Source organism: Pteropus vampyrus, unplaced genomic scaffold (genome assembly GCF_000151845.1).
Source record: "Pteropus vampyrus isolate Shadow unplaced genomic scaffold, Pvam_2.0 Scaffold117, whole genome shotgun sequence".
Lineage (NCBI taxonomy): Eukaryota > Metazoa > Chordata > Mammalia > Chiroptera > Pteropodidae > Pteropus > Pteropus vampyrus.
In genome coordinates, this window is record NW_011888898.1 from 3,672,096 (window position 1) to 3,694,025 (window position 21,930).

At 43.9% G+C, this 21,930-nt stretch overlaps 2 protein-coding genes across 8 annotated transcripts in view; one reads left to right on the forward strand and one right to left on the reverse strand.

Moving 5' to 3' along the window:
- Window positions 1–15,381, reverse strand: part of DDX27 (DEAD-box helicase 27) — a 30,400-nt gene extending 15,019 nt beyond the window's left edge. Inside the window, exons 1-19 of one of the 2 annotated variants that reach the window (XM_023534041.1) lie at window positions 15,184–15,381; window positions 13,581–13,727; window positions 11,996–12,055; window positions 11,580–11,745; window positions 10,974–11,017; window positions 10,755–10,841; window positions 9,989–10,094; window positions 9,295–9,468; window positions 8,479–8,629; window positions 6,751–6,850; window positions 6,466–6,607; window positions 5,448–5,601; window positions 4,525–4,606; window positions 4,247–4,424; window positions 2,831–2,937; window positions 2,520–2,622; window positions 1,088–1,182; window positions 868–991; window positions 253–340 (exon numbers count right to left, since the gene is read on the reverse strand). In XM_023534041.1, the coding sequence (XP_023389809.1) occupies window positions 253–340; window positions 868–991; window positions 1,088–1,182; window positions 2,520–2,622; window positions 2,831–2,937; window positions 4,247–4,424; window positions 4,525–4,606; window positions 5,448–5,601; window positions 6,466–6,607; window positions 6,751–6,850; window positions 8,479–8,629; window positions 9,295–9,468; window positions 9,989–10,094; window positions 10,755–10,841; window positions 10,974–11,017; window positions 11,580–11,745; window positions 11,996–12,055; window positions 13,581–13,727; window positions 15,184–15,273 (2,198 nt within the window). In that variant the 5' untranslated portion in view covers window positions 15,274–15,381. Of the gene's footprint in view, window positions 1–248; window positions 341–867; window positions 992–1,087; window positions 1,183–2,519; window positions 2,623–2,830; window positions 2,938–4,246; window positions 4,425–4,524; window positions 4,607–5,447; window positions 5,602–6,465; window positions 6,608–6,750; window positions 6,851–8,478; window positions 8,630–9,294; window positions 9,469–9,988; window positions 10,095–10,754; window positions 10,842–10,973; window positions 11,018–11,579; window positions 11,746–11,995; window positions 12,056–13,580; window positions 13,728–15,183 lie in introns of those variants that run through there. The other variant, XM_011365990.2, reaches the window with a different exon arrangement.
- A 56-nt stretch (window positions 15,382–15,437) lies between these two features.
- STAU1 (staufen double-stranded RNA binding protein 1) overlaps window positions 15,438–21,930 on the forward strand; it is a 51,437-nt gene continuing 44,944 nt past the window's right edge. For 3 of the 6 annotated variants that reach the window (XM_023534045.1, XM_023534044.1, XM_011366002.2), the window contains exon 1: window positions 21,685–21,902. The gene's annotated coding sequence lies outside the window, so the exon portion shown is untranslated. Of the gene's footprint in view, window positions 15,556–21,680; window positions 21,903–21,930 lie in introns of those variants that run through there. The other 3 variants (XM_023534046.1, XM_023534042.1, XM_011366001.2) reach the window with 3 other exon arrangements.

The window sequence follows — 21,930 nt, forward strand, 5'->3', positions numbered from 1 at the left end:
GTTATATCACTCTCCTGAGGGAAAGCTCTATTTCTGAACCCAAAATGTGCCATCTCACCGCCAAGATAGGGCCTCGCCACCTCTCTCCTTTTCTCACCCTGGGATTCACAGGCGGGTCGGGAGGTGGGCATAGAAATTCTTTGAATTATATATTATAAAGCTATAGGTATATGAGAATTGGGAGTGGGGAAAGAAGAGGATCACAGCTTTCGTCAAAATTCCAAGAGCTCCATGATGACTTAAAACCCCTACCCAGCTCGATACTGTTTCAAGGCCTTCTTGCTCGTGTTGGTGAGTTCTTCATCAAATACAGATTTCTTCACCTGTTTTTGCTTCTTGGCTGTGCACAGAAACAATAGGTTAGATATGTCCTCTTTGGCCCAAGCTCCTAAATCCTCTTAAGCTCAGGGAAATGGTTCTAAGTTCAGTGGATGCTCTGGCCTGATGATTTATTGACATGGAGGCGAGACATTAGATCCTGGCAGAAAAGGAATAATCAGAAGTACCAGGTGTGAAGGAACCACTCCAAAGAATGATTGCAGAGTCCAAAGTGAAATGGACCATTTACATGTGAAATGGATCAAAGACTGTCTTCACTTCATTCTACCCTGACCTGTTCCTCGGTTGACAAGGACTTAGTCTCCAGAGTCACAAAGGCCTGGGTTCAAATCCTAGCTATTCCCACTAACTGCAGGGTCCCTTCACCACATGGATCCAATAAAGGTATAGCTGTACACACTAATACATACTTATTACTCAAAAAAATGTGTGCTATTATTATCATCCCTCCAATTTTCTCCCTGACCACAAGCACAGGTTTTCGGGAGAACATTCCTACCCTCTTCTATGGGCTCACTGTATGCCTACCAGGGCCTCTCGCAGGCTCGTCCTCAGGCATTGCTCTGGCCCGCTTCGCTCTGCGATTCCTCTTCGCCAGCCGCTCAGCAAACATCTGTGCCTTGAGGATTTCAAACTGGGACCTTTCCTCTGCCTAGGGAGAGAATGACACGTGAGTTATGGTAAAGACTAGGCAGCCCTAACCCATTCCTCTGGGCACGGACCCAACGCCAAAGAGGAGGCCACTCACTGTCATCTCCCCCTTTTTCTTGGCATCTTTCATAAACTTCTTCCTTTTTTTCTTTCCTCTTAAGGCCAGGTCAAACTCCTGCAGAGCCTTAGCAACTGGAATGAAAAGAGAGCGTAAGATCTTAGGTACCACTTTATATCTTTTATTAAACTTACAATAAGAAGTGCACATATTTTAAATTAGTAAGTAAGAGCTTAGAATGAGAAGCAGCGGTCACTTCCTCTCCTGGTGGTTATCTCCACTTCTTGATTAATCCATTTCAGACATTCATTATCTATCTCCTATTGTGAAAGATGAGTATTTAGTTAACTTATGCCCCCGCACACATTCCCACATTAGAGTTATAATTCTATTTTTAATATAGAAATTTAACAAACATACACCCTAATTGTTTTGTCCCATTATATATAAGCAGTATTTCTTAAATTACTGGTAGAACCTCTTTGGAGAGTAATTTTGCAATCTGTAACAAAATAATAAATACACATACCCCTGACCTACAATTCTACTTTTAGGAATTTATCCTGTAAATCAAATATACTTGCTTAATTGTGAAAGGACATCTGTACAAAGTTATTCACTATATAACTTGTTTATAATAGCAAAAGATTAGAAACAACCTCATTGTCCCTCAACAGAAGATAAATTAAAGAAATTATAATCTACCCATAGGATGGAAGACCACATGGCCATATTCAAAAAGGAAAGAAAAAAAAGGCAGTGATATATACAACTATATAAAATGATCTCCAAGTCATACAATTCGTTTTTTTAAAAAGCAGGGTATAGGACAATGTGAATTCATTTGTATTTTTTTTTTTTAAAGGGAGGAAGGGAATATATAAAAATATCTTCTTCACTTGCTTTTTGTTCAATTGTGGCAAAATATATAACATAAAATTTGCCATTTTACCTATTCTTAAGTACAATCGGCAGCATTAATTATATTCACAATATTGAATTATCACCATTATCTGTTTCTAAAACTTTTTCATCATCCCAAACAGAAGCTCTGTATCCATTAAGTAGTACTCCCTGCCCTAACCCCTGGTAATCACTATTCTATTTTCTGTTCCTATGAATTTACCTATTCAGGGACCTCATATAAGTGGAATCTTAAATATTTGTCCTTTTGTGTCTGGATTACTTCACTCAGCATGTTTTCACAGTTCATCCTTGCAGCATGCACCAGAACTTCATTATGGCTGAAGAATATTTCATTGTACGTACACATCACATTTTGTGTCTCCATTCATCTACTGATGGACATGGGCTGCTTTCACCCTTTTTTGAATAATGTTTCAATGAACACTAGCATACAACTATCTATTTGAGTGCCTGTTTTCAAGTCTTTTGGGTATTGACCTAAGAGTGGAATTGCTGGGTCCTATGAGTTCTATGTTTAGCTTTTTGAGGAACCTCCCCAACATACTTTTTTCCTTCTTCCTCTCTTCTTTGGTCTGGAACCAGCTCCTCTCAGGCTCGTGGTTTGATGCCTCCTTCCCCTTCTCCAGGAGCCGCTTTGCTGTGTTGATCTGTGGAGACAGCAATAGGGTGCCTGCCATGAAACCTCCATCTGACAATACATAACATGGCAGCTGCAGGAAGCCACTGCCAGCAAATTCTTGGGGCTCTGATGATAGGTATGGCAGATACAGCATTTCAGAAGGGCTGAACCAGCAGGGGCTGACGCAGTGTGCTCACTGCGCAGCGCTGCATACAGAGGCCTCCTCATGGCCTCACCTGGGCTTCGGACTGTTGCATCTCTTTTTCCTCTGCCTCTAGTTGGAGAACTGCATACACATCTTTCTCCATTTTCTCAATCTTGTCCCGGAATTTGAGGATGACATCTCGAGGGAAGAGAATCAAAAAAGATTTTAAAATAAGGGTGAATACTCTATTGCTGATGAGAATGATGTAGATATATCTTGTGACATAGAAAAAAATTTTTTAATGTGTTACTTCTCTGCTTAACAGCCGTACCTCCGCCTCCCCACCCCCACCCCCCATACACACACAAAAGGTTTCCTGTTGCTCTTAGAATAAATTCCAAACTCCCAAGCATGGCCCCTGCCCACCTCTCTGACCTTCTATCTCATCCTGCTCACCATGCCCTGGGCCCTCTGGCCTTCCTTCCCTTTTTCTCGCACACCACATCTGTTCCTGCCTCACACGCTTTGTCCTGGTTTTCTCTGATTAGCACGCTCCAACCCCAGACCGCTCATGGCTGCCTCTTCTTGTCATCCAGGACTCATCTCATCTGTTCAGAGGCCTTTCCTGAACAGTTTTCCTAAAGTAGGCAGCTCTCCTCCTATAGTTCTCGGTCACATCTTCTGTTAGCTTATTCATTATGTCTTTCTCCTGCCAGAGTATCAGCTATTTTGTGTCCTGCTGTGTCCCCGATATTTATTCTATTCCATTCTACATGTAATATATAGAGAAGATTTATTATAGTCTGCATTTATTCTGTAATAGAATAAATAGCACCGGGCACACAGTAGTACTCAATAATTGCTTGCTAATTGAATGAATGAAATGAAAATGAAACAAATGAAAGAAAAAGACATATATGAATGGAGAAAGTCAGAAAAAGATATGCACCTAGATACTAACAGTGGTTAGTTCCGTGACATACAATTATATTTTGGCTCTTATTTTATTTACTAATTTCCAACACTGAATATGTATTATTTTTGTAACTTAGAAAATAACTTTTTAAAAGGGTGTGCTTTATATGACTCCTACAGATGAGAATAAAAGGAATGGAAGATATCCAAAAAGAATGAGTGCTGACCTTCTCCCCACACTGTGCCCCTCAAGGATCAGGGGGCTGGGTGAGGCGGGGAGGGAATTAGTGGGGATTTTACCCCAAGAAGAGTCCTTCTCTTCCCAAAGATTGGAAAATACCTATGAATGAGGCACTTGGGGCACAAGTCTATCATTATTTTGTTTTACACACAGAGAGACTGAAACACGGAGAGGCTGCCCAGGGTCACTGAGCAAGGAAGTGGCAGAGCGGGGTTTCAAATCTGGCTCCTGACTGCAAGGCACCTGCTCTCTTCCATTACTCTCTGCCCCTGCACCATTCCACAGAGATTGATCTTGGATCCCACCCCACCTTCCCAAACAGCCCTAGCTGCTGCAGCGGTGCCTGCTTACCTTGAGGAAGTATCCGGGCCTTCACAGGGGCCTTGGCAGCTTTCACGATCTCCTTCAGCATCTTCCGCTCCTCTTCTCCCACCAGAGAGACGGAGCGCCCAGCCCTGCCGGCACGCGCCGTTCGCCCCACCCGGTGGACGTAATGCTTGATGGTGTTGGGCATCGTGAAGTTGATTACCTGGAAGGTCAAAGCTGAGCATCAGTCAAACCTGGGAGTTGGGGGAAGAGCAGGTAAAAAGACTCCCACCAAAAGTTCAAGGAAGATGGAGCCTGCTCACTGTTTTGACCCCCTCGATGTCAAGTCCACGGGCTGCCACATCTGTGGCCACGAGGATGTCAATCTGTTCATCCTTAAAGCGCCTGGAAAGAATCACAAAGAGATGTTCATTCAGATTCCCAGCCCGATGTTCTGCCAGAGTCTGAGGTGGCAGAAAGAACACAAATCCGTTTGTAGTCAAGCAGCAGGTGCAGCTGTCACAGCAGGGACATATCCTAAATGTTGCCCATTGGCATTTACACTCCTCCCTCAACAATCCATAAAGGGGAGCAAACATCATTTTGTGTATATCGCCTCAGGCAGTAATTCCTATATGAAAGTCTGAGAACCACAGAGCTAAGCAATCAAAGTAGCACAGACAAATGCCTGAACATTCAAAACAGCCTTTCTTTAAAAAACGACTCTCGTCTGCGCGCGACAGGGACAGGTGAATTCCAAAGGGTCCCTCCTTGTCTCTCGGCTAATTCCATCCTGTGAGAATTAAACGAGGAATCACATGGAAAAGCACACTGCACAGGATCTGGCAAAGTAAATGGTCAAGAAACAGTGGCTAACTGTGATTCCAAATCTCGCTCTATCAGACCAGGTTTGTCCACTGCTCTGGAAAAGCTGTAGAGAACAGAATGTATGTTGAGTGTTCCCAAGTCAGAATTTCCAAGCCACTCCGCGGCTCCCACATGCAAGTTCTGGGCACGAGTAAACTCTTCTGCGAGACTGTGAAGTCCGGCTTCTGACTGTACCTGAGACAGGACCTTCCAGGGCTTAGACTAAAACGTTCTCAGTGGGGAACTGTGCTACCTGTGTCCGCTGCTATTGCTTTAACACAACCACTGGGTGGTATTTTCCCTCTCTCGAATGAAGAGAGGCCTGTGTGACCTGCCTGCGAAGGTGGGGTGGGAGCCCGGCCCCTTCCCCAAACTTTACCGGAGGGCCTCCAGCCGCTGTGTCTGTGACAGGTTGCCATGGAGCTCGCCCACCTGCAGCCCCATGAGCCCCAGGACGATGTGCATGCGGTGGGCCTGCTTCTTGGTCTGGGTGAACAGCATCACGTGATCAGTGAAGGTCCTTGTCAACAGAGCTGGCAGGGAGAAAAGAGTGAGCCAACAGCCATTTCCAAAACAGACTCCTTCCTTGCGTGAGAAGCGCTGCTGCGCCTGGCACTGAGAAGACAGGCGAAGTCTCTGCCCGGGAAGCTCATATTCTAGGGCGGAGACAGGGAGGCTGACTGACTCCCAACGGTGATAAATGCTGCGAGACTGCAGGGAGGATGGGAAGGTAGCTTCAGGGCTGGCCTCTCTCACAGGCTGAATGACATGGCAGGCTCAACCAGGAGATTTGGGGGGAGATTCCAGGCAGAGGAAAGAGCTTGGTGGGTTTTAGAAAGCAAAGGCCGAGTTTGGCTAGAGCGCCACTGGCCAAAGGCAACAAGGCAGGCAGAAGCCAGTCCCAGAGGGTCTCACAGGACTCGCTAGGGCACCTGGATTTTAGTCTGAAAGCAAAAGAAAAACCCAGAGGGCTTTAAATAAGGAAATAACCGAGGTAAACGGTCGTGTGTAAACAATCGTTTTAAATGATCTGCAGCGTGGAGAATGCATTACCAAGGCACAAGGGTGGAAGGAGCATGGCAAAGCGGCTGCTGTAATAATCTAGGGGAAGGTAGTGGCCTGAACTAAGGGCCAGAGGGGCAGGTGAGGGGAAGTGGTGAGTACAGCAGAACATAAAGAGGACTGGATGGTGGGAGAGAGGTGAGACGATAAAAGAAAGGGAGAAAGGACTCAGCGAAAGTGATGGGGTAGAGGAATGGCAGCAGTACACACTGGATTCGGGGAGACCAGATAGAAGAGGCGCCAGGGTGAAACCCAAGGGCTTCAGTGTGGCCCCTAGGAAGCCAAGGGACTCAAGCACCCCACCCTGCCCAGCCCTGCCCTGGGCTTCCTTCCACCTGCCACGATGGCCTCCCGGTCCCCTTCCCGATTCGGCCGGATCCGGATGAACTCCTGCCGCAGGAAGGGGGCCACATCCGTGTTGCTGTTCACAAATATCCGGACAGGGTTCTTCAAAGAAACAGAAGCCAGATCTTTGACCTGCCAGGCACAAAGACAGGCATGCTCATCTGCCTGCCAAGAGGCAAGCTGTGCTGGCCCCAGGCCACCCCCTCTGGCCCAGCCCGGGGTCCTCTGCACTGCCTTCTCCATTCGCCCCGCCGAGGAGAAACCCCACGGCCCACCTCATCTGTCATCGTAGCTGAGAAGAGCATAGTCTGGCGGTGGTGGGAACACATTCGGATGATCTCTTTCATCTGCTCCTCAAAGTATTCGTCCAGCATCCTGGTGAGCAGAGAAGGGAAGGAGTCAAGAGAAAAGCCTAAGCTCACTTCTGTCACAGTGAGGGGCAGAAAACATCAGACAGGCAATGGTTTGATGTTGTCGTAGGTTAGGTTTCAGGCTCATTTATTTATTTGATTAGCATTAATATTGTCATTTTACCCTTTCAACAAGATTCATTAGGAATCATCATTTGGCCACATTCACTTAATCTCTTTTTTTTGGCTGAACTATCTGCAAATGAGTTGCAGACATCATGACACCCTACCCCTGAAATATTTCAGCACATGTTCCCTAAGAAGACCTTCTCCTACATAACCACAATGTCATTATCACACCCAAGAATTTTAAGTGTTTGAATATCTAAACTACAGTTCATATTCAAATTTTCCTAACTGTCCCCAAAATATCATTTTATAGCTGTCTTTTTATTTTTTTTTAGTACAGGAAGCAAAGTTCCTGTGTTGCATTTGGTTGTCGTGTCTCTTTAGTCTCCTTGAATCTAGGAAAGTCCCCTGACCCCTTTCACACTCTGGATTTATCTAATTATTTCCCAGTGACCAGATTTAATAAGTCATTGCTGGGAGAATGTGCAGAGGTACACTTCGCTTTCACTCCATCAGGAGACACAGATCGTCATTTTATTTCAGTACCGCTGATGTGCGTTTGATCACGTGGTTAAAGTGGTGCCTGCCAGCTCTCTCCACTGGTAAAGGAACCTCTTCCTCTTTGTAGGTAATAATAATTGGTGAGATAACTTTGATTCCAGGTTTTTTCAACTGACCCAGTCCTGCACACTATTTCTCCATCTAGTTCAGGCTCCAGCTGCGAATCAGGTATTAATTGTTATTATATATTAATATATTAATTGTTATGTTTTCTTAATCTGAAACTTTCATAGCCTTTCCTGGTCTTCTGACACACTGACATGTTTGAAGCATACAATTCCCTTCCCCTTTAAAACCTAAACCAGATCATGTCTCCTTGGCTTAGAATGATCTCCTTTACTTCCTTTGGGCCTCTAGAATGGTTCGTTTGCTCTGGGTGAGTCAGTCAATTGGTTATTCAACACTCACTGAGCACCTGCTAGTGACCTGGCCCTGGGCACTGGGTTGGGGCAGCAAGCGACAGAAAGCCGGGCCATCACAAATATGACATTCCAGGCAAGAGGAGGGACACGACCAACACACCAGCATTCAGGTAACAATGCAGGAGGTCAGGGAGGCATAAGGTAGGAATGGAAGGATGACGAAGGAGTAGAGGGGAAGGCAGGAACTATTATAGAGAGTGGCTGGCAAAGGCCTCTCAGATAAGTGACAACTGGAGCAGAAACCCGAGGAGGTAAAGGAAGTCATTTCAAGCTGTGGGAATGGCAAATGGAGAAGCCCCTAACTGGACAAATGCTGACAGGATTCACCAATGGATGTCTTGTGGGGTGTGAAAACGAGGAGATAAGAATGATGCTAAGAATTTTGGCCTGAACGACTGGAAGGAAGGAGCTGCCATTCATTCACTGAGCAGAAAAAGAGCAGGACAATCTGGGCTGAGTATGGGCAAAGGCCCACACATAAGCAGTTGAACCAGTGAGAGCCGTGTAGAATAATACAGGGTGGCAGGTATTTCAGGTGCACCTGTCAGCCTCATCCAGGATGAGCACCTCGATGCTACTCAGGTGGAAGGAAGGGCAGTTGTGGAGGTGATCAATGAGTCGGCCCGGGGTGGCGATGAGGATGTCAGGTGCTGCCCGAAGAGCTGCTTCCTGAGACTTCACATCCAGGCCACCTGCAGAGAAAAGAGCCCACCAGGTGGCCAGTTCAGTCAGTCACCAGGACTAACTGAGCCCTGCCACCTGCCAGGTCTCATGCCAGATGCAGAGGGAACAGCAGAGAATAAAACTGACGGAGGCTTCGCTTGTGGATTTTACAATCTGTTTGGAAAGACAGATTATTTAATTACAACTGTGCTAAGTACAAAAATCAAAAAGATAATGACAAAAATGCACTTCAGAATAGGACAATTCAAGCATCAGAGAACTGAGAGAAGCAGCTGCAAAACTGATGTCTTTCTACATCACTTTTGACTTCCCATTGCACAGGAAGAGTAAAGTGAAAGTTAGATAACCCCATCACATAACATCATCAGAAAAATTCTGCCCCAAAGAATATTCGATTCATTATTCATGCAAAGCAGGAATTATATCCTAAATTTAGTACCCAGAAAACTTTTTTTCCATAATTTTGAGGTTTCATTCTGTAAGACGGGTTAAGTCTCAATCAAACCCTCTCCCCTCCCACCACTATGTCCTATGAAAACACATCATCCAGTTTTTAAGTGGATTCAGTTGAATGGGCTTTCCTGGCACCCGCCACCCTCAGATGGTGGGGCACATCCATGTTCCACCACGTCATAGTCTCTCAGCGGCTGGCAGCCCTCAGCCAGACACTCACCCACAGCCAGGCAGGTAGTGATGTTGCAGAACTGGGCCAGCTGCTTGGTGACGGAGTGTACCTGGATGCCCAGTTCTCGGGTGGGAACCAGCACCAGCACGCGAGTTACGGGAGCCTGGCGAGGTTTATAGATTAGACGCTCCAAGACGGGCAGCGCAAAAGCAGCAGTTTTACCTGGAGGCAAGGACAGGGAGAAAGCAAGGAGGAGAACTTCAGTCGCTTCAAGGTCTGGGTTTTCACCTGAGCACAGAAATATGTACGACAGTCATGGGTCACAGGTTGCAGTGGGTATAGTGAAGGTCATTTTCACTTAAAACTATCAAGGTATCTGTGACCGTGACTTCCTGTCTCTGCCATGATAGGCAACCTTGGTAAGAGTAAAAATTTTATAAAAGGAACGTTCAATGTACGTTCAATGTAACATTCTCTATTAGTGCAGTAAATTATACAGTAAAAATAGTCATGTAATAAAATACTATGCAACCATTTTAAAAGAGTAAAGACCATTTAAAGAAAAAAAAATATATAGTAAGTTTTTAAAAAAGAGTTACTAAACAGAATATGTAGTCTTATTACATTAAAAATTATACTTGTATATTTACCATAGTAGCCTTTTCATAGTCAACCCAAAGGCTGTTCTAAGTTGAACATTCTCCTTCTGCCTCTCCTCTCCCCAAGTCCCTATCCTTTTTACCTGTCCCAGTGGCTGCACAGGCACAGATGTCCTTCCCCAACAGTCCCACAGGTATGCACGCCTTCTGGATGGGGGTAGGCTGCTTGAAGTTCATGGCGGTAATGGCCTGAACAAAAAAGAGAGGGTTAGACAGAGAGAGACAGTGTCTCAGTGTGAAACAAACAAAGGTTTCCAAACTAGTGGTAACTATGGAAATCCCTCCCAGTCATCTGATCCATTTTTATTGTGTGTGAGGCCCTGTTCTAGGCAGAGGATACAGCAGTGAAGAAAAGAGATAAAAGCCCTGCCCTCGGGAATCTTACAATCCGGGAGAAAAAAAGAAACCAGAAACAGACACATGTCCTATGGAGACAAATGCTAAGCAGAAAACTACAGCAGTCGAAGCGGCTGGGGAAGGTAGAGGGAGGGAATGAGTGCAATTTACAGTAGGGTGGTCAGGGAAGCTGTCACTGAGCAGGGGATACTGAGTGAAATCCTAGAAGAGGCAAGGAGCAGATTTCTGGAAGAATCTTCCAGATGAGGGGAACGGCAAGTGCAAAGGCCCTGAGGAAGAGGGTGCCTGACCTGTTTGAGGGCCAGCGAGGCCAGTGTGGCCAGAGCAGAATGAGTGCGAAGAGACATCAGCAGAGGGGACCAGAGCGGGCAGGGCTTTACTGAGCAAGATGGGACTTTTTGTTTAAGAGGGTTCTCTGGCAGCTGTGTGGACAACGGAGTTTAGGGGGACAAAGAGCCCAGTTTTGTGGTGACTTCCAAAAGAAGCCGCTACCTTCAGAAGAGGACGAGAAAGGTTCATATCCTGGAATGAAAGGTTTTCATCATACTGGGATGCATCTTCAAAAAACCCTCCTGCTTCCTACACCAGAAAATCAAAAGACAGAATTCAGCAAAAAAAAAAAAAAAAAAAGGCCCAAGAAAACAATATGACCTTGAAATCCTTTTAGGTTGCAAAAACAAGCTGCACACTGTTTTCTAAGCCCATGCTCACCTGTCCTTTCTTCTTCTTCTTCCGTTCCTTTACTTTGAGTGTATCTACGGAGAAAAACATAATCAGGGACCGTACTTATTGAGCATTTACAACCTGCTAGACATTGTCCTACGTGTTTTATGTGAATACCTCACTGAATCCACACAACAACCTGAGGGAGTGACTGTCATTAGCCTCGTTTCAGAGATGAGGTCACTGTGTGGCAGAGCAGGTAAGTAATTCACCTGAAGTCAGACAGGAAGCGAACCCACCGAGTTCCAGAGGCCAGGCTCTCAACCGTTATGCTATGAAATGATGCTTTAGCATTCATTTCTGTAAGAAATATCTACGGAGCACCCACTACCTGGTTAGACCTATCACCTCAAATAAATTTTGAGTCACAGAAAGGCTGGCAGCTGTGAGAGGCTAGAAATGAGGAAAAGAGTACAGTCTGCCTGCAAAGTACACCCTGACAAAGTCCCAAGAAAAAAGAAGCTAAAACAGAGTTCAACATGGAGATGTTAGATTTATGCTCTGTTTAAAAGCGCATAGGAAATCCTACAGAGTCAAGGACAACATGTTCCAATTTCCTGTTGCCTTTTCTGAAGGCGCCACTGCATCATCTACCTGCTTTGGTGAGGATGTTCTCATCAGCTGATGAGTAGTCAGTCTCGGATTCTTCATCTTCTGAGCCTTCCTCGTCTTTCCCTTCAAGATCTTCCTGCTCCTCCGGTTCAGAACCTTCTTTTGCTTCTTTCTCCTTCTCTGACTTCCCAGACTTCGCTTCTTTATCCTGGAAAGAAAAATTATAAAAAAGCAAGGCATCTACCAACTTCAAGAAGCCCCAGAACCTACGAAGAACAGTATTATGTTCTCTAGTCTGGGCAGAACGCTATGTGAATTCTGCGTGAATATTAATGCACAGAGAAGCCTGCCTGCACCGGCTGCACTTCGACTCAGGCTTGAAGAGAAATGGTGGAGCAGTGTTGAGAATAAAGCTGTGGGCTTAACTACAAAGAGAAGGAACTGCTTTGCTTTCTCACCTCTGTTTTCCTTTTCTTTCGAACTTTCTCAATTTTCTCATCTAATGTAGTCGCTGCCCTCTGCAGATAAAAATAAAAAGATGAAAAGAATATACATATGGGCAAGAAACAAAGCAAAGTTTCTCTAAGGGCTGGGTCTCAGATGTTAATATAGAAAAAGGTTGTCTGTCCTGATTAATCAATCTGTAGGTTATTTACAGCCAAAAAACATTAAAATAAGTGGTCTTTGTGTATAAGCTTTAAATTACCTGGAACCAGTAAAAACATCTATATTTTGGAAGGTGTTTACTATTCAGAATGATACAATCACCAAGTGATGTCACATTATATGTGAATACTACTTAGAAAAACTCTTAAAACTCTTCCCCCTTACCATAATTTAGCTTATTAATTAAAATGCTGAAATCTGAGCAAATTCAGGTAATGCTGGCTAGTGCTAAAACTTTAGAAAGAGTAAAGTAATGGCAAGTCCCCTTTATGCATCCTCAAAACACCCTAAATTGCTATGGCACTTATCATGATTATGGGTAACTGTTATCACTTGTCTAGCTATTTTCTATCATGCTAGACTATAAGATTTATAAGAGCAAATCTTTTGTTACATTGGGTCCATATGAATAGAATAGGGAAAAAAAATCCTCTTTTTAACATAACCTTGAAAAGACAACGCTGTTTTATTTCAATCAGAACAAGTTCCAGCAGGGTCTGAATTAAACTGCTCTGAGCAGGCAATATTTCTCTTTGAAGTGCATGAAACAGAAAATAATTTTCAAGCATTTTCTGGCTTGTTAACCATATTTAAAGAAAAACATGGGATCTTGGCAAACAAGCAGATGACAATGACATCTGTGGCAGCTTTGGCTGTGCTGGGTAGGTACCAGGGACCTTAAACGTGCAGCCATATGAGATTACCTGGCAAATGACAGAATGACAGTATCTGTGGGGAAGAGTCTAGCTATCGAAAATACCACTACCAAGGGTGTTTGCTAGATTGTTCTCTGTTATAAGTTTCTTTCTAATATTTGAAACAAGGAGTGAACACTTAAAAAAGAGACCATTTTTAACATAGCTATGTTCATTTTTCTTAAGTCAAGCAATTTATATGTGATGTTTGGTATTCCTAAACCATCGAACCAGTATTATCAGGTTTCCTCTAAGACTTTTTTCACATTGTAATATCTATAAAATCCAGAAAGGTCTCTCTTATTATATACACTGAAGTTAGTGTGAGTTCACGATCCCCTCATCCAGGAAAAGCCATCATAGACATTTTAATGAAAGAATAAAATATTTCTGATACTTCTAAATATCATCTTTAGATCAATGAATGTGTTTTTAACTAAAGTCCACAATGAAACCATTTTGCAACATTTTATACTTGTTTAGTTTTAATCAAGACTGTGGGTTATTTGTGACCACTCCTCCCTATCCCATCAAAACTATACCACATAATTCCCAAAGAGTTCCAGTATCTGCCGAATGTAAGTAGATGGCAAAAGGCAGTGAGGTCAGGATTAGACCCCATAATCCATTGTCCAACCTTAAAAGCCCAAGGCCTGGAACTGCCTATCATTGTCAGTCTCACCTTCTTCTTGAGCTGGCTCATGACATCAGCCATGGCCCAGCTGCCATCGTACATCCCCTCCTTCTCAGTGAAAAGAAAGTCAGGGTTGAAATCGGCACTACGGGTCTTCTGCAAGGCTTTCTGCTTTCTGCCCAGCACGATGGGCCCCTGAGAAGAGGGAGAAGAAGGGTGACTATGGAACTAAGACAGAAGAACACCAGAAAAGGAAGAAGAAAATGAGGGTACCGAATAAATGAGAAATCTACACGGCAAAAATTGACAGAAGACAAGAAGAAACTGACCAATCTACATTTGTTATGGGAAATTTTAACATACCGCTCTCAGTAACTGATAGATTAAGCAGACAAAAAGAGTAAGTCTGTAGGAAATTTGAATGGCACAATTAATAGGCTTCATTCCGATGAACATATAAAGAACACTGCACCTACCATTAAAAAAATGAACATTCTTTCTGAGTATACATGAAATAATTGCAAAAGCTGATCACGCAGTGGGGTCTTTAATCAAATCTTCAATAAGTTTCAAGACAAATCAATATTTTTCTTGAAACAATATACACTCTGTTCTCTGACCACAATTCAATTAAGTTAGAAATCAATAACAAAAGGATAACTTTTAAAACCTATACATTTGAAAATTGGAAAGAAAGGAGAACTATTGATACTTGTATAGCACTTCATACTTGAAGTTTTGCATTATCATTTGCCATATTTGCATCAGTCCTTTATTTATGTTTTCCATTCAAGAATTTAAAAGATCATTCTGGCTGCTAAGTGGAGAATACACTAAAGAGGGCCAAGAGAAAGAGTTAGAGACCAGGTATGTTAGTACTGCAGGTATCAAGGCACAAGATGGCAGTGGCCTGGACTAAGATGGAAGCAGTGTGGATGGAGAGAGGGGCAAAAGCTTAAGAGAGATTCCTGACCTAGCCTTCAGAACATTGGAGGGGAGTAAGGAGAAAGAAGCTGTCAAGGATGACTCCGAGCATTCTGGCTTGAGATGGAAGCAAGTTATGGGACATCCTAATGGAAGTGTCAGTCGTCAGGTGAAGTCAAGGAGAGGAAAACATCCTGGCTGGATCTTTGAAGGGTGAGCATCTTTTTCATGACACTAATCCCTTTTTAATTGCCATGCTGCTTAATGTCTGTCCCCCACCCTCCATGCCAACGTAAGCTTCAGGAGAGTGGTGTCCTTGCCCAGACTGTTCACTGCTATGTCTCGAATGCTTACTACTAGCTGTAGCACATGTAAGTATTGAATAAATACTGGCATAACGAACAAATGGATAACCAAGGTTCCTTAAGCAGGAACCAGGACCGGCTTCACCTCTGGAACTTTATGCCACAGGACCTGGATTAAGTATCATCTCAGTGACTGGACAGAGCTCACCAAGACGAAACGGAATGGCACCGGCACTGAGCGGAAAAGCTAAGGGCGAGCAAACTGAGGAAGATCTTGGGTCCCGGTGAGAGGCTCTTCTAGGGACACAAGCCAGCCTGGCTCTGGGATGCTGAAAATTTGAGGGCAGGGGCGGAGGAATCTCGGGGATGGGAAGCAGTCAAGGAAACCCGCCACTGTGCCCCGACCCCGGATCCGCTCATACCTCCTCCTCGTCTCCGGAGTCAGACTCGGGCTCCACTGGCACCTCGTCATCTTCGCCTATAGTTCCGATTAAACCCAGCTCCTCAAGCATGCTGCCGGAGCAGTTACTTCCGGAAATCAGCACCGCGCGGAGGCCAACCTTGCTTTTCCGCGACGCTCTCGTCGTCACTGCTTACATCACTTCCGTTTTGCGGAAGCCCCGGCAGAGCAACTGCGCCCGAACTCTTCGAGTGCGCATGCGGCAACATGGGGCGTGGCTTCGTGAGCCGAAGTCAAGGGGCGGGGATTTGTTTTAGTCAAATTCTATTGTCTGGCGTTCAGAAAGCAGTGGAACGTTGGAGGATGTTTGCGAGTTGCGAAGAAGTCTAAAGAGGTGCGTGGATAAGCTCTGTCTGTGTATATTTAGGTACAAGAAATTGTGGAAGACAACGCAATAAACGGTTAGCAATGGTTGTCTCTGAGGGGTAGAACAAGTGATTTTTATTTTCTTAGATTTTTTTTCCCCACAGTAAACATTTATTTTCATAAAAAATTTAAATTTGTATAAAAATTAAACAAAAATGAGAATACCTAACACTATGGAACATTTACCATGTGCCAAGAACTGATGTAGGTTCTTTTACATGTATTAAGTAATTTAATCCTCACAACAGCCAAGGCAGAAGGTACCATTACTATCATTTTATAAAGGAGGAAACTGAGGCACAGAGGGGTCCTAAGGTCATAGAGCCAGTTAATAACAGAGCCAAGATTATAACCCAGGCCATGGCTCCAGGGTCCTTAGGAAAGTAGGTCTTAGGCTTGCCAAGAACTTTTCTTCTCATTTCTGCTTACGGAAATACTACTTACTCTTAAATGCAGCCCTTGATTACTTCCTCTAGGCAACTTTTCCTAAACAACACCTCCTACATGAAGCCCCCCTAGATTGCCCATCTTCCTTCATTGCTCCTCCATATCAACACTTTTACTTGCAGCAGAGTTGTAGTTGTACCACAAAAGTAAGTTCAGTTTTTTTTTTTAAAAGAACCATTTTAAAATATACAATTCAGTGGCATTAATTACATTCACAATGTTGTGCAATCGTCACTGCTCTATGTTTACAAAACTTTTTAATGGGCTCAAAGAGAAACTGTACTGGTTAAGGAATAACTCCCCATTTTCTCACCCCAGTCTTTGGTAAGTTCTTATCTACTTAACTGTCTCTATTAATTTGCCTATTTTAGACATTTCATATAAGTTGAAATATACAATGTTTGTCCTTTTGTGTCTGCCTTATTTCACTTAGCACAGTGTTTTCAAAGTTCATCCATGTGGTAACATGTATGAGAACTTCATTATCCATTCTTTTGTTGATGAACACGGGCTGTTTCCCACCTTTTGGCTATTGTGAATAATGCTGCAACGAACATTGGCATACAAGGATATATTTGAGTCCCTGTTTTCATTTCTTTTGGGTATATACCTAAGAGTGAAATTGCTGGGGAATATGAAAATTCTATTGTTTCGTTTTTTGAGAAACCACCAAACTGTTTTCCACTGTGATTGCACCATTTTACATTCCCGCTAGTAATGTATGAAGATTCCAGTTTCTCCACATCCTCGCTGATACCTCTTATTTTCCATCTTGTTTTTTTTTTTTTTAATTATAGCCTGAGACCTTTTTTAATGGCAGCTATGGTGGTGGCCAGTTTCATACCCTGGCATCACATGCAGCCTTGTGAATGAAGAACACCTACTGCCACTTCATTGAGTATTATTTCCTAGACCAGGATTTCTTTACCTCTGGTGCTACCACCTAGTTCGAGTCACTCTCTTCTCTCAACTGGACATCTGCAATAACTCTACCCTTGCCTCTCTTCAATCCATTCTCCACACAACATAGAGATCTTTTAAAAACCCAAATCGTGTTGCCTTGGTCCCCTGCCGAAACATTAGAATACACTTAGAATAAAATCCTGACTCCTTCATGTTGGCAACATGTTCTAGTCCCTCCCTACTCCAATAGCTTCTGCAACTACTGTCCCCCTTGTTTCCTACACTCCAGCCATACTGGCTTCTTCCTGTTACATGAGACGATCTCCTACCTTAAGACCTTTGCACTGACTGTTCTCTCTGCCTGGAATGCTGTTCTCTCCACTCAATTCATGTCTGGCTCTTTCCCATCCTCAGGTTTCAGCTCAGATGGCACCTCTTTGGAGAATCCTCTGACCACCCTATAAACTGGCAGTGCCCATCCTGCAGTCACTATCTCATTCTGCTTTTATTTCCGTTATAGCACTCTTTGAAAACATTATATTTCTTTATTTGGTGAACTTGTTTATAGTCTGACTAGATGTGAGCTCCAGGAAGGTGAGGGCCATGTCTGTCTTTTTCACTGCTATATTCCAACTGCTTGGCACGTAGTAGGCATTAGTAAACACTAAGTGGATAAACGAGTGAACGTCCTTATGTGTTTTTTAAATTGTTTTCAGATGTATATCAAGTCCATGTGTCAGTGTTTGCTCAATTCAAATAGATCTCATATCAGCTCTGACTCCCTCCATCCTTACCTGAGCCCTGGAGGGCAGGAACCATGTCCAACTCATCCTTAGAGCAGTACTGTAAGTGCACTATCTATAGTGAAAGACCAGCACTTAAAAATTTCAATCCATTGCAGACTGGCACTTTTGTAAAATATAGTAAAAATGTGGTGATGTCAGTTTGCTAGAAAACTTTCTGAAAGCTTATTCTCAATTTCTGTAGTAATATTGTCCTGAGCAGGTAATAAACAGTTTACACATGGGCACCAGTTGCAGTCCACATATAGTTAAAGGGTCTTCTACACTTCAGAGTCATAAAGGATTCTCCTAGGAGTTCTTTTGGTATTTTTATGGTTTCCTTCTTTTCATTTAAATTCTTGATCTAGTTGGAATTTTTCCAGGTATGAGATATGAAGTATGGATTTAACTTTGTTTTTTTATTTCACAGAGGCTACATAGTTGTCTCAAACCATTTATTGAATGAAATCCATCTTATCTTCGGCGATTTGATATACTCGTTTATTGAATACTAAGTGCCAACATGTGTTTTTTGGAATTTTTCTTGTCTTCCACTGATTTGTGGAATTAGACACTAGTACCTAACAGTTTTAATTAGCAAGGCTTTATAATACGTTTACTACTTGATCAGGCATGTTCAGTAATGTTTTATGTTCATTTTTCCATAAGAATTTTAGACATGGCTCATCTAATTCCAAAACAAAATCCTGTTTATGTTTCTATTGGGCTCTCCTCATATGTCTGTCTTAATGATGCAGAGTCTTGCTAGGCAAGAACATAGCTTATATTTCTATTTGTTCGAGGCTTTCTGTGTCCTTCTGTAGAATTAAAGTTTTTTCTTCACGTAGATTGTACATTGTTATTATAAAGTTTATGCTTATGAAGTTTTTTATGGCTTTGCAAATGGGGTCTTCCATTATATCTTCTAAATGTTGTCACCCTAATATTCTGAAATAGCCTTAGGATAGCAGTCTGTCTCAAATAATCTTGAGAATTACTCATCTAAACTAGCAAGTAGTTCTCAACCTTGTTTTCCCTTGCAACACATAGTATAGGTAACTTTGACATGCACCAATCAATCCAACAGGGACTCAGCGGTTGATGGAAATTTATGTGTACCAGGCACTGTGTTATGGACGGGAGCCACCAGAGTGACCAGGATAGCCTGTGTGTCTGCCCTCATGGAAATTGATCGCATAGTCCTAGCCAAACAAAGCAAACTCAGTAAATAATTGAATATAAAGATGCAAAGTTGTGCTAAGGGGCTGTGAGAACAGAGATAATTCATCAGGTATTAACATCCATTAACATCCACACCTAAGGCTTCAGTGACCTCTCAGATGATACTCACACCTGTGTCTCTATCCTTGCCTTTCCTCTGAGCTCCAGACCTGCCATTTCCACTCCCCCATCAGGAGGTAGAGTCTAATTCCCCTGCCGTTGGATCTGGACAGGCTGTGTCTTCCTTGTAGCCAATGAACTACAGTAGACGTGGCTCTAGGTGACATCCAAGACTAAGTCATGTAAAGCAGTTCAGTGTGACTCTGCCTTGCTCTCTGGGATACTTACTCTTGAAGCCTTCAGCTGCCATTCCAAGGCAGCTTAAGTATTATTTAACTATTCTGATTCACAGTTAGAGGGCCCCAAGGCTGCCATGCTGTGAGGAAGCTCAAAGTAGTCCATGCATAGACCATGTTGATAGGCCCGAAGGCTTCATGAAGAGAAAGCATCCCAGTCAGTGCCCAGGTGCTTTATCTGCCAGTGGTCCAGCTCTACATTCTAGAGACCCCAGGTTAGAAGGACCTAGCCAAACTCTTTCCAGGTTCCTGACTCACATATCTATGACATTATAAAATGATTGCTGTTCTTTTAAGCCACGAAATTTGGGAGTGATTTTTTTTTTTTTTTTGTAGCGATAGTAACTGGAACCTGGACCATGTGCTGTCCTGCCACAGCGTTTTGTACATTCTTTCCCCCTACTTGGAACACTTCCTACACCCTTTTGCCTGGTTACCACCTTCAGACCCTTTGGATCTTTGATAAACTACAATGCTTCAGGTTGCTCTGTCCCTAAACCCTGAAACTAGGGTTTCATAATACCCCGTAACACTCACTGTGTGCCTTTCCTTCCTGTAGTTATCACAGTTGCATTTGGAGATTGTCTTTCTTTAGGAAGAAGATGGAAGAAACTGCCTATTAAGTTAGTTACATTAAATTCTGTGTATTCCTTCCCAGAAGATAAGTTATATGTATTTGTAATTAGGAATGAGAACATGCAAAGCTCATAAAAGCCCTGTGAGAGGTTGATTTTTATCTAAAAATTATGCTTGTTATTTAATGTATCTATTAAAAAGTAGAAAAAGAAATGAGCTATCAGCCCACGAAAAGACATGGAAGAAGCTTAAATGCATATTACTAAGTGAAAGAAGCCAATCTGAAAAGACTACATACTGCCCCATTCTACAGATATGATGTTCTGGAAAAGGCAAAACTATGGAGATAATAAGATCAGTGGTTGGGGGAGGGAGAACAGTGCTGTAGGGATGATCACCCCAGAATGACAGGTGATCAGTCACTGATAGGAACAGACAGTTGCATGGGTTGCGCAGAGCATCACACTTAGGATAGCACAACGCTAAAGAGAGTACTAGCACTCTTCATATGGGGAATATGAGACAGGGCATCAAGCTCTAGGAATTCTCATGACCCCTGGGTAAGACAGGAAATTGTTGTTCCTATTTAACTAAGGAGATAAACAGAGGCCCGGCTATTTTGAGATCCAAGTCATAGAATAAAATCCAAAGTCTGGATTAGAAAAAAAATAGAGGAATTTCGCTACCTCCCAATGTAGGGAATAAGGGAAGAAAGACTGGACATCATAGGCCCATCACTTGAGTCTCCATGGGTGGTAGTAAAATGGGGCAGGACACCTCTTTTTACCTTTAATCCTTTGAAGAGAATCTCTTCAAAGCAGGGCCCCAGTTTGGGATTTAGGCAAACCTCTCCATGTCTGCTCCTTTACTCGAATGAGTGTGTGATCCAGACTGCTCGGAGGTTAGAAAAAAAATCATCTTCATCAGAGGGCTGGACAATATCTGAATGTTGCTTAGTACTGTCTTGGGCTAAGACACCAAAACAGTGAAAGTCCCTTGTATTTGGTTTCCTGAAATTCAGTTTTCTTATATTTTCAAGAAGCAAAGTAAGGAGGCTTGGTCCAGAGGAGTCCTTTGTGGCTGGGGCAGGGTCCCAAAGCATTGTTTGGAGAGGCCCCTTCAGTCACAGCATTTCATAATATAAACTTATGCAAATTAAACTATTTCCTTAGAAAGCTTGAGCAATAAATTGAGAGAGATTGAGAGACAGGCAGAGAGAGAAAATAAACTTTAAACAGTGGGGAAGCAGTTCCAGTGTGAGCAGGCGAGAAAGGAGGCCAGGGCATCTTGTTGCCTTTTAACTCACTATAAGAGTTACTGATTTTATTTTTTTTGTGTTTACGTCCACTAAAACCTAAGCTCCATGAGGGCAGGGATTTTTGTCTCTTCCACCACCGTATGAGCTCTTGGAGTAGTACTTAGCACGTAGCAGGTGTTTAGTAAACATTTACGGAAGGAGGAATTGAAAGAAGGAGTAAAAAGAGGAACCGAGGCAGGAGAAGGACGGAGGGGAAAATCAGAAAAACGGACAGAGAGAAGAAAGAAAAAAGGCCTAGCCCCTCTTCCCGCGGGCCCCACACCTCCCAGCCGAACTACAACTCCCAGCATGCCCGAGGGCCCAGGGCCGGCCTAGGCTCAAGAGGGACCAGGCCCCAGCCTGCTAGGTTCCCGGCACGCCTTGCGAGCGCAGGCGCTGCTGTAGCGCCTGCTGGGACTTGTAGTCCAGGATGCGGTCGGGGGCTGGGGCGGGGCATGGAGGCTGGCGGGGGCTGGGGGCGGGCACAGGCCCCTCCCCCGTCACTTCCTGCGGGGCTGCGGGCGCCAGAGCGGCTCTTCAGCGTTTGCGCCGGCGGCGGCCGCGTCAGATTCGGCTCCGTCTTCCTCTGACCCCCGGCCCGGCGGCGCCCGCCTTCTTTGAGGCCACTCCGCCTCTTCCCTCCCGCCGTCCCTTCCCCCTCTCCCTTCTTCCTTCCCCTCTTCGCCGCCGCCCAGGACCGCCGGCCGGGGGACGAGCTCCGGGCAGCAGCCAGGTGAGGCGGCCAGACCGGGCCTGGCGGG